Below are 17,149 nucleotides of genomic sequence, written 5' to 3' on the forward strand. Positions count from 1 at the left end.
ATGCGACTTCATAAATGAGTTTGAAGTTGAAAGTTATATGTTCGAAAACATGTCGAAATTAGATGTGTAAACCTACCTGATTTTATATATAAACTCCTTATTTTACAAACCCTATAGAGGGTTGAATTTGATTTATTATAGAATTCGACTACACAAAACAATTATTATAAATTATTTTCTTTCATGCAGACATTTTGAATTTATCAGGAAAATGGGCCGAAGAACTGAAAAACTTGTGAAGTATAGTTGGATGGCAAACTGGGATTTGGCAGACTTCCTGTGTATAAGTTTATTAATCACAAATCAGTTCACAAAGTGATTTAACAATAAATATAGGTCTCCAAATCGCATTATTGAAGGTTAGGTATGCATGCATAAAGCAAAGGAAGGTCCACCAGTGCACTCCCGGCACCATTTTAAATCAAAAGATTCTTGAATTATTTGATTCAAAGTTACATGTATTTCAAAGGTATGTACATATTGGCTCGCAGTGAACCATATGAGATCAGGTTCATGAAGTCAAGCATTAGAGGCCATCAGGTTCATGAAGTCAAGCCTCACAGGCGGAGCCAGAAATTTTTAGCTGACGAGCAGATGAGCAGTGATAAGAGATTCGGCTAGGTCTGAGGGTGCTACGACATATAATTCGTCCAAGCTCAATGTAGAAGTCCAAGCTCAGTGTAGAAAATGAGTATGTTCACAGCTAGCTCCTTCATGGGTTGAGTGTGGAATTGCCAAAAGTAGCAGAACATTGCCCAAGCATGAATTAGATCCCATTATGACAGCAAATTCATTAAGAATTCACCATCTAGATCACAATTTTGTTGTTGTCAACTGTGGTTTACTGTATCATGGAGAAGCCAATACCTACCAAATGCACCTACTTCCATTTCATGGTCGTGTCGCTACTCAGGAATTGACATGGAAACCAAGATTTATAATATTTCTTGTTGAATATTAAAGCATATTGTGTCATTGCTTCAAGGAGCATAACGTAGCTGGTCGAGTTAGGGGCCTGTATAAAGGCATGTCTCTAGTTTGATGCTCGTGGGTACTATGTTTTTGTGTCTTAAGGTGATATAGCGTAATATCCAAGTTGAAGAGTGCACCATTGCTATCATTGATACCGATGTAGCCCAGGACTCCAAAGGCAGGGGGAATGGAGGGGCCTTCAAACCTCGTTTTCGGCGGTAGGATGAACCTCTTGCTCACTCGAAAGTACTAGTCAGGCAAGCGAGCATGTAGAAGGCGCATCACCTCTTTGATTCTCATGGGTGTTACTCCATTGAACCGTAAACAATGAGATCATGACATTCTAGTTGACAAATATACCGTACCCTATCTAAGTATCAACGCAACCCAAAACCCTAGAGGTAGGGGGAATGAGGGAACCTTCAGGTCTTTGTCGGGCAGTGCAATTGTTAATATTTTCATCGACGCCTAGTATTTACTTGAATGTTTTGGTAAGTGTATCAACATTCACCACATATTAATGAGATAAGAAATAATACTGAATCGAGCACCCGAGTACTTTTCTTCTTTACAAAACATTATATATAATGGAACCCATAACACTTAGTACCAACCAACCACATGCATATGACAGTATGATTGGAGTAAAGGGTACTTCTACTACTTAGTTTGGGTAATATAAGCGTCAACTTGAAGTTTTCTCAATCCACCATAAAAGAATACTAAGTCTCAGATTATTTTAACTATTTTCTGCCAATAAAGGTTAAGGGCAATCTTCCCTTGCAAGACTACATGCAGGGGTGGAACTAGAACTTTCTACTAATAACTTTTTTATACGGCATCAACATGTAAATGATAAAAATTGTAACGGGAACAAGAGCTATTTGTAAACCATGATTAATCTCGTATGTCAAAAACTCTTGAACTGGGAAATGTAGCATATATCAAGTGGCAAGCCATGGGAACCACCCTTATCAAAAAGGTGGAACCCTAAAATAATATATGAGTAGTTAAAGCATGGGATATTTAAAGGTCAATGGCCGCATTGAGTTGTATTTTTGGAGCTTCTCATCCTTTTGTCCCCATAATGCTTTACAAAAGGGGATAAAAGCAGAAAAGGGGCATTGGCCCTCATTGACTAAGAACATGAAGTTGTTGAGTTCATATATTCTCATGTGGCCGCCCACACAACAGCAAAAATAAGCTATAATTTCTGGAGCTGTCTTCACATCAGGCGCAAGTTGAGCATGCTAACATCTTTTTGACAACTTGTTTTTTCTTTTGTTTTCGCCTTTTACTTGGTCTCGCATGGGGTGTAAAACCAGTTGTGAAGCTAGAAATTTCTGGCTGAAAGGCAAAATTTTGAGGGGCATTTATACATACAAAAATAAAAATTGATCAAGTTTATATATGCAAATATAATAATTTTTCTGCGCTGGTGTGGGCAATTGTCGACACCATCTACAATGTAGCTCCGCCTCTGTGTAAAACCCCAAGGCCATTTCCTTGCCTCCATCCCATAAGCTGAATTTAGTGAATATCCCAAAAACACACCTTTTTATGCAGCCTCAGATCTAAAATTAGAGACAATCCAATGAAACCTAAAGTTTAAACACATATTATGATCTGACTCAGGTTGAGATCTCTTTCTCGCTCTCATTCTCTGAGTTGGTAATCCAAAGTCCATGCACAAATGAATCTGAGCTTCAAACTCGAGAAAACCCCACTTTAGTATTCCCTCAATCGACCGTCCACTGTACTGGTTGAGGACGAGGGTCACCTTTGCAGTTTAACATAATGGAAGCTGTGGCCTACCTTCTACTGGTCTCTTTATTGCCTTTATGTGGCCAAACTGAAAATATTAAAAATAATCCTTCTTATTAGAAAGCCTAATTATAAATGCATTTTCACGCCATTTTGGTTCAACGTTAAATGGTTTCTGAGAATAGTTTCACCAGATCAGAGCTTAGAGGGTTGTTGGATAGAGGGAGAGAGAAAGAGAGATTCTAATTACTACAACAGATCTTAGATATGAGGTGATGTGAAATCTTAATATCTAACAAGGTTTCAGATCTTTGATTTCTACAAGGATTTAAAATACTTGTTTAAAAGATGATGAACTTGTAAATGTTGCATTTTAAAATCCATGATCTCAAGTCAAACCATGTCGATGCGATATGACACTGGTGCTATACCAAAACTGCTTGGACATGACAGACTAAAATTTATAATTTTTTGGTGCATTTATATATATATATATATATATATATATATATATATATATATATATATATATATATATATATATATATAATTTTATTTTATTTATCTATTTAAGCGATTTCTGTTCAGTGTACATATATATTCTAGCATCCATATCCATACCCATGTACATGGCTTAAAATCCAGAGTCCATAGATTTGAGGCCTAATAGATGCATGGTTCCCAAAGTCATAATGTGCTAGAACCACAGATTTAGGGTGGGCTCCATGTTAAATTAAACACTCAAAATCGAAGATCCAACCTAATCAAACACCCCTAAAAGTGAGTGAAAGAGAGAGTACCAAAATGTACTAAAAAATAAACAGAATAACTTTTACGTTACACCATATAACAGCATCCGAGTGAAAAGACACATACAGTAAAATCGTTCCCCAAGCACAAAAATTGTGATAATTTCCTCATCTACAAAAATGCGGGCACAGAAGAAGCGAAGTCTGACCCTCGTTCAGGTGATTTTCAATTCTTCCCGTTTCCTCTTCTTTTTCTTTAGCAGACCTTTATCTTCTAAAGTTCTCAGTTTTTGGGCTTTTCTTTCTTTCACCCTTTCTTCAGAGCCATCATCATTCATCCTCATTGTTGCCACTCGTTTTGCCTTGCAGACCTAGAGATTCATCAAGAATAACATTAAAAATTGGACCGAGTGATATGTGGTTGTGGCCAGCTTGCGTTAATCAGGACTCTACTAAGACGGCTCATATGGCTTTCAGAAGCACACAAGGAGTAGTAATGAGCTACAGACTTGCAGTTAAAGATTGAAGACCAACCTTTGTGAGGTCACCAAGCACTTCATTCGTTTTGCATTCAAATTCTTCTAATTGTTTCCTGATTACATCTTCTATCCGATGGACGAGATCCACATCATTCTAGAGCAAAAAAATCAAGTTAAAAGCTTAGCATTAGTAAGACAGTACCAGACACTTGTATACAGACAAAAAACACAGAAAAAAATTTTTTTATGGGTTTACGGTAGATACACAAATTCAAGCCTTGATCTCATACATACAAGCTGTCAAGTAAATAGCCATAATTAGCATTACTAGAACAGCACAAACATTTTAGGATATGAGAGTATGAGGATTGTGGTAATTTAACAACCTTACTAACTTTTATTAAGAAAAGACATATCCATAAAAGGGCCATAATTAGCATAAATAGAAAAGTAAAAATATTTTAGGGTATGAGCATATGAGCTTGGTAGTAATTTAACAACCATCCAGATCCAGCAAAGTGCCATAATTAGCATGACTAGAACAACGGAAATATTCTAGGGTATGTACTCAAGAGCTTGGTGGTAATTTAACAACCTTACCATGCTCAATTAAGAAGGACGTCAACTAGAGAGCCATACCTAACATAAGTAGAAGGTAGAAATGTTCTAGGGTATAAGCGCATGAGCTTGGTGGTAACTTAACAACCTTACTATTGATAGTTGAGACTTGAAGATGATGATGAGACCAATGTTTTTGCAACTATGTCCCCCTTTGAATCTCCTAATAAGATGAAGTATAATCTTATGGTGGTTTCAAACCTCAAGGGAGCCTTTGATGTTAATAAATATTATACAATTAACTAAACATACTAACGGCAATGCAAGTTGTACCACCAAGGTCTGGCCCAAGGTTCCCAACTTAGTAACCACAATAATTTGTCCAAGAACTAGAACTGCTTATACAAAATTTAATTTGAATATGGAAGTGAAAGCTTTTAAATGCAGAAAAAGAAATGTTAGAATTCAATTTAATCAACTATTGACTACTGTAACAGCTACGAGAATCACAGTATTCAAATGAATAAAGATCTTATAGTCTCCCTTTAATACGGCTTATGCATAGAAACATAAGGACATCCATTTGACGTTAAAATATAAGCAGATTAATTCATGAGACAAGACGGAAGAAAATTATTAGCCAACCAGAAGATAGGATTGGTTGTGTTTCCTTTCAGACTTGAAGCAGCTAAATTAAATGGCCCAGGAATTTAGCCACAAATTAGTTCCCAAGGGATTCTTGGGCAGCAGCTAGAGTTTAGCATATGAAAGTTACGACAAACAATGTCAATATAAATAATGTCTCAACAAGATTGATGTCATATGCACCTGTGTAACCAAGCTCAAAGCATGACCTCCTCTTCCAGCTCTTGCAGTACGCCCAACTCGATGAACGTAATCATGTGGATCTCTGAAGTAAAATTACCAGTATTGATATGTGTAAACTGTTAAAGAGTTGAAGAAAGTATAAACCAGAAAGAGAGAGAAATAGAACCTTGGAATGTCATAGTTGATAACAAGATCAACTGTTGGAATATCTAAACCACGACTTGCAACATCAGTTGCCAACAGGATAGGGACCTGGCCAGATTTAAATTTATTTAGGGCTGCCAGCCTCAGCGACTGGGACTTGTGAGAATGTAATGCAGCAGCCTCTAGGTCAAGTTCTTCCAACATCAAGCTCAAAAGATGACAAGCCCTGATTGAACGCACAAATGGATATGAATATGAAAAGTGAACAATAAAATTAATGATCAATAGGAATGTTTATTAACTTGACTAGAATGAAAATTATTATATCAAGGGAGTGTGGCACATGATTTTCCATGTTCCTACTTTAATTAGAGTCAATAGGAACAGTGTGATTCAAAATTTCAAAGAATTCACCAAAAACGTTACCAATCGCATTCACCTACAGGTCTAGCGTTTCTGAATAGTTCTTAATTAAATAAGCTAGTAATTAACCCAGAAACTCATACAAGTGCTGTGACACACAACTACGGTGGATCGAACAAATGCATTCCTTTCTGTGATTTGGTGCTAGTCTGTATCTTTATACTTTCTAATTTTTAGTCAAATTGTGCTACACTTGATACCCAAGAAGGAAAGGATCATATGTTTGTGATGAACCAACTATTTTGACCTTTGAATATTAGCAGAAGCTGGACAAAATTGATCGTCAAAGAGGTTATGTATTCACAAGCTAAAAATGAAGTACATGCATATGATTCCCAGAACTTCTCTAAGAGATGCAGAAAACATGCAACACTTCTGATAAAAGCCATCTGAGAAATTACTACAAACAGCAGACGAAATGCAGATCAAATTTGTTGGTTCCTCATTCTCATGATTGCCAAGGTCCCAAATTTAGGTTAACTTTCATCATTTTCTCCATTAAACTGAAGCACCCAACTTAAAAAATTTTAAAATTCAACCATAACAGAAAATATTAGTTTTGACAGCTTAATAATCAGCTTCGCTTGCACTGTAACCTGAAATAAGAAAATTAGAAATCAAATCTATTTTCTTCATAGAACATAGAGATGAACGTATAAAAATGTGCTTTGGTTCATGCAATGCCTTCAAAAGAAAGTTGACACACTATCTCGGTAATAATACAGAAAGAAGAAGCCAAATTTTATTTAAGATGCACAACTAGCAACAGTATGAAAATTAGAACATAAAAGTACCTGCATGTGGCAACAAATACAATGGCAGAACGAACACTGTTCTCCTCCATTTTCCACAAAACGTTTGCAAGATAGATATCCTTCATATCTTTCGGAATGAAAATATATTGTTGCTTTAGTGATTCAACAGTCTTGACCCCCTCATAAGCTTCATAAAAGTAGGCTTTGTCAGCAGAGAGCTCATGTAACGCACGTAATTCATCTGTCATAGTTGCGGAAAACAGAAGAGTTTGTCGCTCTTTTGGCAAGTTTTGGAAGATTACTCTCAGCTCATCTTCAAAACCCACATCCAGCACTCTGTCAGCCTCATCCAAAACAAGAAACTGCCACAAACTATAATAATTAAACAATCACAAGTTGAAGGAAAAAAAACTGCTTCTTTGACTAATTTTCACAATAAAATTCAAGTAAATAGAGCAATAAAACATGGAGTTCACATGAGCATTGTCGACGAAAGCAGGTTACACTTCCACGATAATCAGACATGCAGGTAACGTATGTCAATGAAGAGGCATGTGCATGCACATCTGCTCATATTATATGAAAGGAGGTCAGCAGCATACTAGGATCCTTATATATGTATATTTCAATTTTTTTTTATATTTACATGTTTTTGCAAGTGAAAAGGTAGAACGCACATGCATATACACGTGCACAAGTCTGACCACATGAGGAAATTGATTAGCCCACTACTATGTCGAGAGTGCATAACTAATCCAAGGTCCAACTACGCAATGCTATGCTCTTTCACAAGCACGGAACCATGTGAAGTAACAAGCCCTACAGCTATAATTCACAAAAAGGAAACTAAAACGACATAAAACAAAAGAATGAAAACCACCGTCAATGAAATCTCAAAACAACCAGAAGATCATACAGTAAGGGCGCACCTCTTGAACCGGGAAGTTGTGACACACATACCGAATGATTCAATGGTTAATCTGGTTAACCAGACAAATGGACGAAAACCGATCAAATGCGAGAAGAAGAGAGAGAAAGGAAGGAACTCGATACCGAGAATTTCAACATTTAGGAACTAAGCCATCTCAAAGAACACCAAGTGAAATAATTCTTTAGACCACCTCTTCCAACCATCTCCAAAAAGAAGAACATCAGCACTATCACCCACATGGAAAACAATGCAATCTAACAAATACCTAATCCACTTGATAAACTACTCCTTTCTATTTTTATGGAATTGGAAATAAAACCGACAACTCATGTACTAGATGCAGCACTTCTTATATTCTGTAGAATTGGAAAATAAACAATGACAGCGAACAGAATTGACCATAAAAAAGAATGGAGAAGCATCATTTCTTTTGGAAAAACCCTACCAGATAAACCAAATTCTTGGTAGTAATATGATGACAAGGGTACCAATAATTCAAGTTAGAATTAGCAGATTCCCACTGAACATACAACAGAAAAAGCTCAAATTCATGACTTCAAATCCTGAACCATGGGAAATAGATCGGACTTTAGATGCAATAAAAGCAAAAAAGGCTCACTCTTGTCTTTGAGAAGACGCCAGGGATGTCGGGGTTGTCCTCAAGAAGAAAACGAATCCGGCCGGGCGTGGCGATCACTACGTGCGGGCGCTGCACAAGCGCCTTCGCCTGCTCCACGGAGTTCATACCGCCGACCACGACAGTGCACCGGAGGTGTACGCCGGAACCGAGGGCCCTGAACTGCTCGGCCAGCTGGTAGGCGAGCTCCCTCGTCGGGGTGACAACGAGGGCGAAAACGCCAAACGGGTTCTCGCCCAAACGGTGCAGAATTGGAAGGGCGAAGGCGGCTGTCTTCCCACTGCCAGTCTGGGCGAGGCCCATCACGTCCTTTCCGGCGAGGATCTGAGGGATGCAGTGGCTCTGTACGGGCGTCGGCTTCTTTAGTCTCAGCTCCCTACAACTCTGCAACAGCCATTCGGCCAGGCCCAACTGCTCGAAACCTTCGGGCTCGGCATCAGCGTCGCCGTTTGAGGCGGTTTTTGGTGTTGGAGAGGAGATGGCTGAGCGTTTTCCAATGATGGGTGGTGGCTTTTGGGCTCTTTTGGAGAAGATCCGGAAGCCAGTGGCGGTAGGGGCGGTGGTGGTCGCGACATCGGCATCCACCTCCTCCATGACTGCGGCAGCAGAAACGGGAAGGGTGGAGAGGGGTCAAGATTCTCAAGTATCGACCCGGTTCAATACCCCAAAGGCAAAGAAATGGGGGGACCTTTCTGTTTCGCAACGCATATCACCAATTCGACCTAATCCGTCAGTTGGGTTTTCTTTATGATTTTAAATTTCTTTTGAAATCTAGCAAGGTAATGGCATAAATGGATGTCGAAGGTTCGAAAGTATAACAAAAGAACTCATGTTTCTTGATATCTTGATAGGAGTGAATAAAAGCATGTTTCATTTTTAAAGCTTTTATCAGATTTGTATTTGTTAAATTTCATAGTTTTAGACATGCGATATTATAACTAAATTTGACAAATTTAAAAAGAACGTGAACTATATAGTTTAGAGACCCTTTTAAACATTTCAAGTGGCTTCAGTTCCTAGAAAGATATTGTCCGCTTACAGTTCGATATCATTGGGAAAAACGGCAAATTTTTCTCTCATGGACATCACGGTCTCACAAAGTATATTCCCGTTAACACACACATGCGCATTTAAAAAAAAAAAAAGATTTCGCATTCTTTGGCAATTTGTTTTGGAGTACAGACGAGTTAGAAACTGCATCAAATGCCCAAAAAACAAAAACGAATTTTGAATTTAAAATCAACTTTTCGCCCAAATTTCAACGTCTTTTAAACAAGCTATTGATCTTTATTAACTCGGGGATCTTGCATCAACCCTTATCATGTCTAACTGTAACGTTTCGATAAGATAGAAATGTGTGTTCATACTGGCTCAATACGACCAAGGTGCACCTAAGCGTGGTAAAACCATGGTCACAAAGATCCTGTTCAAGGGAAACAGCGCCCATAGGGGTAGGCTGTTTCCAAGCAATGTTTGGTACTGGCTCACTTGAGAGCAAAGGGGTAAAGGAATCCATGAAAATAAAATAAAAAAGAAGATAATCACTGGCATACATAATCACTGGCATACAGTCCAACACGGCTTAGCGAAGTCGATTTATATATCTCTTCGCATTTGGAACATTTTAATAAGCTGCAAAAAAGAAAAAGTAAATAATTGTAACATAGATTTATAAGCCTCTTGCTCCCTCTCAGGACTCTGAACGGACTTAATGCAGTAGCTCAGCAGTAATTTCCAAGGTTTTCCATACAAAATTGTAAATGAGGGAATATCATTTCCCCTGATTTGCAAAATTTCAATTACAAGAAAATTTACATCAAAATTTTGAAATATGCTCAGAAGAAGATGTTTACTTCCTTCCCCTCGTACATTTCGAATATGTGGTCTTTCGCTTCCGTGAGGGCAACCTGACAGCGTGGCAGCAAAAAGAAAAAAAATCAGAGCCAAGTTTGGTGTTAATGAAGCCAACTAGGATCTGGTCAGCTCGGATCCACATCAACAGGATGCTTAAGAAACACACTTGATCAAGAGTACATGCACGACTAGCAAACTGGATGTCTTTGACAACTGCTTGATGATTAGCTTCAAAATTTGGATGTGAATTGCATAAAACGAATCCAAATACCATTGTTACACTGGCTCTGGCAGATCCTGACTAAACATATTTATAGATAGTCAGGTATGGAGCCCAAAATCTATGTGCTAACAATCCCAAGCAATGGTATAATGCAAGCCTCAACAAACATTTGACTCATAAGTTTGCCCAAGACTCATCCTGCTTACAGAAACTAATAGTACAGATTGCTGCAATGAAACCCTACAATTAAGAGAAATAAAGCATAGAGGACTAAAGATCACCTGCCCATATTTTGTGAGAAAATTGCTAGCTAAATTAAGAGATGTCAAAGTCAAATCTTCATTAGATTTCAGCGCTTGAGCTAGAGCAAAGGCACCAGTATCCTGCTTGCACATACGAGAGAGTTGCTGATCACATTTTCATGGTCACTAAAACAAATGCAATGGAAAGGAATATGGCTACTTACTCTGATCTCGTTGAAACCTAGATCAAGAGAAGTTAAAGCCTCATTCACCACCTTCAAGCTTCGAGCCAAACATACAGCACCCTGTACAACAGCATCCATGAAAACAGGTATTAAATATATATATTCCCTTTCGTTTCTAACACAGAAAACTGCACCTAGGACATGAAACTTAAGACACACTCCTAGTGTTGCAAAACCTTGTGGCTAGCACCCTGGACACCAGAGACTATAACTGCTTAGGCTTTCACAGTGGGTGGTGTCCATAGGGTTAGAACTCGGACTGCTTTGCTGATAGCCACACCAAACCTACTGCACCGTCCCCTAAGGCTAAACCGTATGTTGCATTTCAATAGAATGGGAAAAAAAAAGGAAGCATGGTTAAATGGTTTCGGAACTGAAGTACTGATGATACGGAGTCACCTAACGATAAACAATTTGAACATGATCAATTCATACAAGTGAAAGACCAGGAAGTTGTCAAGCATGATTCTTAATTTCAAAGTTGATGATGAGGTATAGTTTGCCAAATAGTAGCATAATCCCGTTATGATAAAGAGGAAAGAATAGCCGATCAACCAAAACCATACATCGTCTCCAAGTCCATTTGCCCGTAGATCTAGGGTTGAAATAGTCATGTTATACTTCAGCAAATCTGCTATATGTTCTGCTCCTTTTGCTCCTATCTGCAACAGTAACAAATTCATGGTTATGTGGGAAAGACTTCTTCTTTCACATAAGAAGCAAAACATGATAATTCACCCCATGGAGACAAAATAGGTGGTCTGTGTGTTACAAACTTACAGCACTCCATGTCAGTCATACATGTATCAGTAATTTCATAGCAAAATGTAAATAAACAAAGTGCTTATAAGACATTTTACCTTACACCAGCCAACCCTGAGAGTTTCTACCTTGCCATGGAACTTGAGAACATCACACAAAGCCTTCACCCCATCTGCTCCAATTGGGTTGTAACTCAGTTCCAACTGTGACATTGAAAAATAATTCGTTATTGTGTTTCATAATTAGCACTCGGAACTCATGTTTGCCAGGTCAGAATTCTCACTGTTGTTAGTACTGAGTTGTCTTTCAAAACTTGTGCTATGTCACTTGCACCTTTGCTGTGGATGTTGTTTCCTCCCTGGAACATGGTGAAGATCTAAGGAACCACACGAATTTCTAGTGGAGAATCCACAGTTGAACAAGGTGCTTGATTTCTCACCAAATCTATTGTTGTGATTGTGCGGTTTTGCTTTAAAGCCTCTGCAAGTCTTTCAGCACCCTGAAGTTTTTCCACACATAGGAAGTCATACTTTTGAAGAACAAAAGTGCAGATTCTAGAAAAGAGAAATATATAAAGCCTCAACCAGGGCAACAAGAAATGGCATGCGAGTATAATGATGAAACGATTAGCCAGTCTAAAATCATAAAAGAACACCTAAGAAACAAATATAATCATCACTGTTATTTGACAGGCTGGTACATACACACGGACACCCCCCCACCCCCCACAAAAAAAAAAAAAAAAAAAAAAAAAAAAAAAAAAAAAAAAAAAAAGACTTGGTCATGATTAGATCTTATGATGGTATGCTCCTTTTTTCTTATTAACCACTACTAAGGCTTTCTAATAATGACTAGTGAATATTAAAATCAGAAAAAAATTATTTACCTCGTCACCAATGTCATTCATATAAAAGTTCAGCCATAGCAAACTCCTGGTTTTCTTGATATACTCAGCAACATGAAAAGCTCCTTTTGGACCAATTTCATTACTTCCAATGTCTATAGATGTAATTTTTCCTGCACAGCAACCATTACCATCAGGCATCCCTGTTCTTGATTCATGAAAGCAAAAAAATAATCAGATCAAAAAATTCTTCAAAAGAAACACAAGATACTTAAAAGCTGAGAAGTGAGAACCTTTATGAACAGCCAAGCCCAGCATTAAAGTCCTGACACCCTCATTACCAATATTATTTCCATGCAAATGAAGTTCCTACAGAAAAAAATTACATGTGTTGGAATAACTGTATTCACTTGTCACAGTTATCTGAGCATCTCCAATATACAAGTTCAAGAAGTTGTCATGAAAACAATCAATAGGATCGGGTATAACCAATCTCAGAACCATATATATTTTCCAGAAGATAGAATTGACAGCAAAGGCAGGGAATATCACTGACACAAAGCATTAGCATCACTTCAGTACAGACAATGAGATTATTTTACATAGGAAAATGAACACGTAAATACCCTCAATGACTTGTTCCCTTCAATCCCTTTCGCTAGAGCAGCAGCTCCCAGAGCACCGCCATAATTCCCACTGAAGTATGACATAGAGCATATTAAAAGCATGTTATTATTGTGGTAAATGCTATCGAACGGAAGCTGAACTGATTGTTATAGCTCCTGTCTTCATTTCAATATGTTAAAAGCCTGAAAGTGATAAAACAGGCAAATGGATGTGAAACATACACAGACTACTACATCAGAGGACTCACTTGAGATATATGGATCGGATGCTATTGTTCTCAAGAAGGGCTTCAGCTAAGCCTGTAAATCCCTGTGATTATTTGCATCCAGTTAAGTTACGCAAGAATCTCACATCATGATTGACACAGTTAAAGCCTATTCATATTTGCAGGAGCATGCCAAAGAGAGAGTGAGCGAGAGAGTATAACTGAGAACTACATACAGAATATTCAATCATGTTGTTGTTAAGTTCAATCACACGTAATGATGAATTCTTCTTCAACATTTCAGCAATAGCTCTTGTACCCTGCAAAGAAAACTAAATCAGAAGGCAAACAAAAGAAACAATGAACATAACTTTGTATTCAGTAAAAAAAAATCACTGATGTCAAAGAAACACCTCATCACCAAGGTTGGTACTGTTCAGCTGCAACTTCTGAATACCATTATTTTCCTTCATTATCTCAGCCAAGCACTGGAGTCATAGACAGCACATAATTGTGAAAAATCCGATAGAAATTAAAGCCTATAAGTACCATCTCCGTAGTCATGGACGGAAGATGATTTATTCCCAAGACATACAAGTTAAAGAACTTAAGACAATCCAAGTAAAATGAACCACATCAACCCAGCCAAAGGACTTGAGCCATATGCAAATAAATTGTTTTTCTCCAATGAGATTACTATGTAAGGGAATAAAATAAAGAAGAAACTAATCAAATTTAGCCCACTCAATATGGAAAGACATGCATAAAACAAATGACTTCCTGATTCTGACTTAAGATATGTTCATTCGAGGAAATAGTTTTTTGCTACCAGATAATGATTTTTGGCATGACCTACAGAAATAAACAGTTTAACAAGAAGGAAGTCATACATGCTTTGGGAAAAGAGGAAGAAGGGTATAAAAAGAAATTAATGGAGAAAAACAAATAATATTTTTGCACAACAAATCCCTATAAGTTTCATTAAAGAAGTCCATAAACAGATTCCTTTGTTTCTTTTTTGGGTTTCTGTTTATATATGGAAACAAGTATTCTTGTTCTATCTTTTCTGCAATAGCTAAGTAGGTGAATAACTCCAGGGAGTTCATCTCTGAGCTCATTTGGCCCAATGAAGCTTTACTGTCCAAATGCAATATTGAACCTTACTGATATTAACTTTGTTATAAACCAGAGAGGAGGTTCAGCTACATTATGACAAAGGATACATAGGATGAAATATCCCCCAGCGTATACAAACTAAAACATCTTGAGCAAATGAATATGTAACTTCTTTTCCATGAAGAACATGAGTACATTGCAGTAGCATCATTTTTCTTTTTCCAAGAAGAAAAGATTATACTACCACCAAAATAGATAACATAAACTTTTTGGGCGGTAAATAATTTAATATTTTCCTGATCGTGATGTTGTTTGGACCGGAAATCTTAAGCGATCTAAGATTGACTATCGAAAAAGCCTAGCAAATACAAATAGAAAATTACAATTTTATAAAAAGCTTTCAAGCACACATTGAGTGATAAATGGGTTTTGTCAAAAACTGAAGAAGATCATAAATTCTTCAAAGAAAATATGTCAACCTACAAAGTCCAAATACAAGTTTTGGTGCCCATATTAATTATATCTCTAGAAAATAATGTTTTTCATAGCGCTTCAAAAATAGGATGAGAGCAAACCTTTGCTCCTTCATCTCCAAAAGCATTTCCAGAAAGATTGAGCGTCTTCAGTACATTATTTGATTGAAGAACACCATCAAAGGCTTTTAGTCCATCAGCAGTTATGCCATTTGCAGAAAAGTCAACCTCTTCTGCAGTCTGAAATATAACAAGTCACCATGATAATTTTACTAACCACATTCAGAGAAGGGATCTAAGTGCATTTTTCTGCTTTCGAATAATGAAAGTTAAAAGATAGAACTTAAATGAAAATGTATCTGGAGGTCTATTGACCTGGTTGAAGCCCAAGCTTTCAGCAAGAAAGAAGAGACCTTCATCCCCAAAGTTACGGCCTAGATAAGACATCAAAAGGAAAAACAAAATTCAACAACCAAACAACAATTAGTTCAACAGCTTTAAGCAACAACCATGAACTGGGAACGAGTAGGATAATTTTAACATTTCCAGCGAACTAAGTGAAGCAGTTTAAAATCTGACATGGTTTAGTAAGATTTAAAATTTTCCCATCCAGACTTCATTACAGCAAAGAAGCTGGAACCGTGACCAAATCTTCAATCATATCCTTATTCGAGAAAAAAGTTGACCCAAAAAAAAAAAAATCTAGGACCCGGAAAGAGGAAAAAAATGTCAAATTATTGGTCTATGTAAATTTTAAGAAACCCTCACCTGACATATCAATACTTCCAAATGTGCGAAGTTCCTTCACGAACTCATTAAGCTTCTCCATGGATTGTCGTTCAATTTTGGCACTCACGGCAGAAGGCAAATTGGTACCAGGGGCAAAGGACCATCTCACTCCAGATGATGAGGGCTTGTCATCACTAGTAGAAGGCTGTTTTGTTTTTGAAGGCACAACTAACCTTTCCACCAACTTCCAAACAACTGTCAGCTGAAAAAACAAATTAGCATGTCACAGAGACCAAATGATAAAAGAAACTAGTTAACGACGCGGAGCACGCCATAGAACATGAGAAGAAGTCCCTGTAGGCCCGTGAGACAAAATTAAAGAAATAAATTGTGCACGTGGCCTGCGTTCACCTACATTTTCGATAAAGCCAATGACAACTATAACATCACTTCAAATCCAGAAGAAATGACTAGTTTAATAAAATGAGAGGTGTTCAATCCACCAATTAATCAGCAGACGGTCACCCGATTATTGAAGTTCCAAGAAAGAGAAAAACTCCAAGTAAAATAGAAAAAGGGATGGTTCTACAAAGGACTTCCTGATGAAGTATATGCCCTTGATAACGTTCTTTTCTCATTTAATCACCAAAAACTACAATGAAACTTTTGGCCTTCGTTTATATCAATTATCTTACGCTGTAACAGACTGAAAAATTCGGTAGCAGAATAATTCTCCAATCAACACCTATCAAACAGGAATGAGCTCCAGAGCTTATACGGCTAAACAATGCCCTACGACATGAGGAACCAATTTCTTCTATTAGTAAAATCCACGTTCAGTTCCATCCTTATCCATCATTATAATTGAGAATACAACTCCAGATTGAATAAAAACTTTCTAATTCAGACTTATGTCCAGACAAGGAAGTGGGCAAAGTAAGGAGGATACAGACACCAAGAACATTTCCTACAGATTTAACCAGACCGCATGTCATGCCGGTCCGCACACGGATCAAACACACTTGGTCGAGCGGATTACATACCAAATGTAGCAGCAAGCAGAGCTCCCGCGCCGGCGACGGTGGAGACAAGCTCGTTCGAGAGAGGTTTCAGCGGGCTGGCGCCAGTTTGCGAAGTCCTGTGTGTTCTACTACTGCCTGACGCACCTCTACTTGGACCCTTTGTATAAGGGGAAGAACCGGCCCTTATGGCCAAACCTTTGGAACCCAAAAATTTCCTTCTTGTTCTGATATGAGAACCAATGAGCCCCTCTCTTCTTGATTGTGGAAAAAAGATACTCGGGAAGGGATTCTTGCATGGTAAATGGGGCACGAGGCATCTTATCTGCACCACCATGGCTGTGAGAAATGGAAAACCGGCGAGAGAGAGAGAGAGAGAGAGTACCTGGTGATTATGGGAATGACGAGTGGCAATCGTAGCTTCCATCGGGAAGGGGAGGGAAAGAGAGAAAGAGAGAGAGTCTGAAGCTCTGGCTGTGACCTTCTGGGATTGCTAAGAGGTCACGACTGCGGGTTTTATGGAAGGTTTTATCGAGTGTCCACGGATCGGGTTTGATCTGAGCACTCGGT

The 17,149-nt window shown here is 38.0% G+C and overlaps 2 protein-coding genes across 3 annotated transcripts; both read right to left on the reverse strand.

Moving 5' to 3' along the window:
* Nucleotides 1-3,541: 3,541 nt before the first annotated feature.
* LOC116259452 (DEAD-box ATP-dependent RNA helicase 36) lies at nucleotides 3,542-8,928 on the reverse strand. The gene is made up of 6 exons (XM_031637282.2): nucleotides 8,223-8,928; nucleotides 6,712-7,034; nucleotides 5,517-5,720; nucleotides 5,351-5,432; nucleotides 4,020-4,118; nucleotides 3,542-3,856 (listed from the first exon to the last, which is right to left on the reverse strand). Exons 1-6 carry the CDS (start codon nucleotides 8,832-8,834, stop codon nucleotides 3,701-3,703), a joined length of 1,476 nt encoding a protein of 491 aa, XP_031493142.1. The 5' UTR covers nucleotides 8,835-8,928; the 3' UTR covers nucleotides 3,542-3,700.
* An 833-nt stretch (nucleotides 8,929-9,761) lies between these two features.
* On the reverse strand, nucleotides 9,762-17,131 carry LOC116258754 (uncharacterized). 2 transcript variants are annotated; one of them, XM_031636122.2, is made up of 18 exons: nucleotides 16,965-17,131; nucleotides 16,604-16,904; nucleotides 15,600-15,815; nucleotides 15,207-15,265; nucleotides 14,934-15,071; nucleotides 13,656-13,730; nucleotides 13,479-13,562; nucleotides 13,285-13,346; nucleotides 13,037-13,106; nucleotides 12,704-12,779; nucleotides 12,453-12,583; nucleotides 12,006-12,065; nucleotides 11,850-11,924; nucleotides 11,665-11,769; nucleotides 11,371-11,466; nucleotides 10,784-10,864; nucleotides 10,599-10,700; nucleotides 9,762-10,147 (listed from the first exon to the last, which is right to left on the reverse strand). In XM_031636122.2, the coding sequence occupies exons 1-18, from the start codon at nucleotides 17,004-17,006 to the stop codon at nucleotides 10,076-10,078; spliced, it is 1,845 nt and encodes a 614-aa protein (XP_031491982.1). In that variant the 5' UTR covers nucleotides 17,007-17,131; the 3' UTR covers nucleotides 9,762-10,075. The 2 variants fall into 2 exon arrangements, with proteins under 2 accessions (XP_031491982.1, XP_031491983.1); XM_031636123.2 differs by lacking the exon at nucleotides 16,965-17,131 and having other exon boundaries at nucleotides 15,600-15,822; nucleotides 16,604-16,743.
* Nucleotides 17,132-17,149: the final 18 nt, after the last annotated feature.

The sequence above is a fragment of the Nymphaea colorata genome, chromosome 8 (genome assembly GCF_008831285.2).
Source record: "Nymphaea colorata isolate Beijing-Zhang1983 chromosome 8, ASM883128v2, whole genome shotgun sequence".
NCBI classification, from domain to species: Eukaryota; Viridiplantae; Streptophyta; class Magnoliopsida; order Nymphaeales; family Nymphaeaceae; genus Nymphaea; species Nymphaea colorata.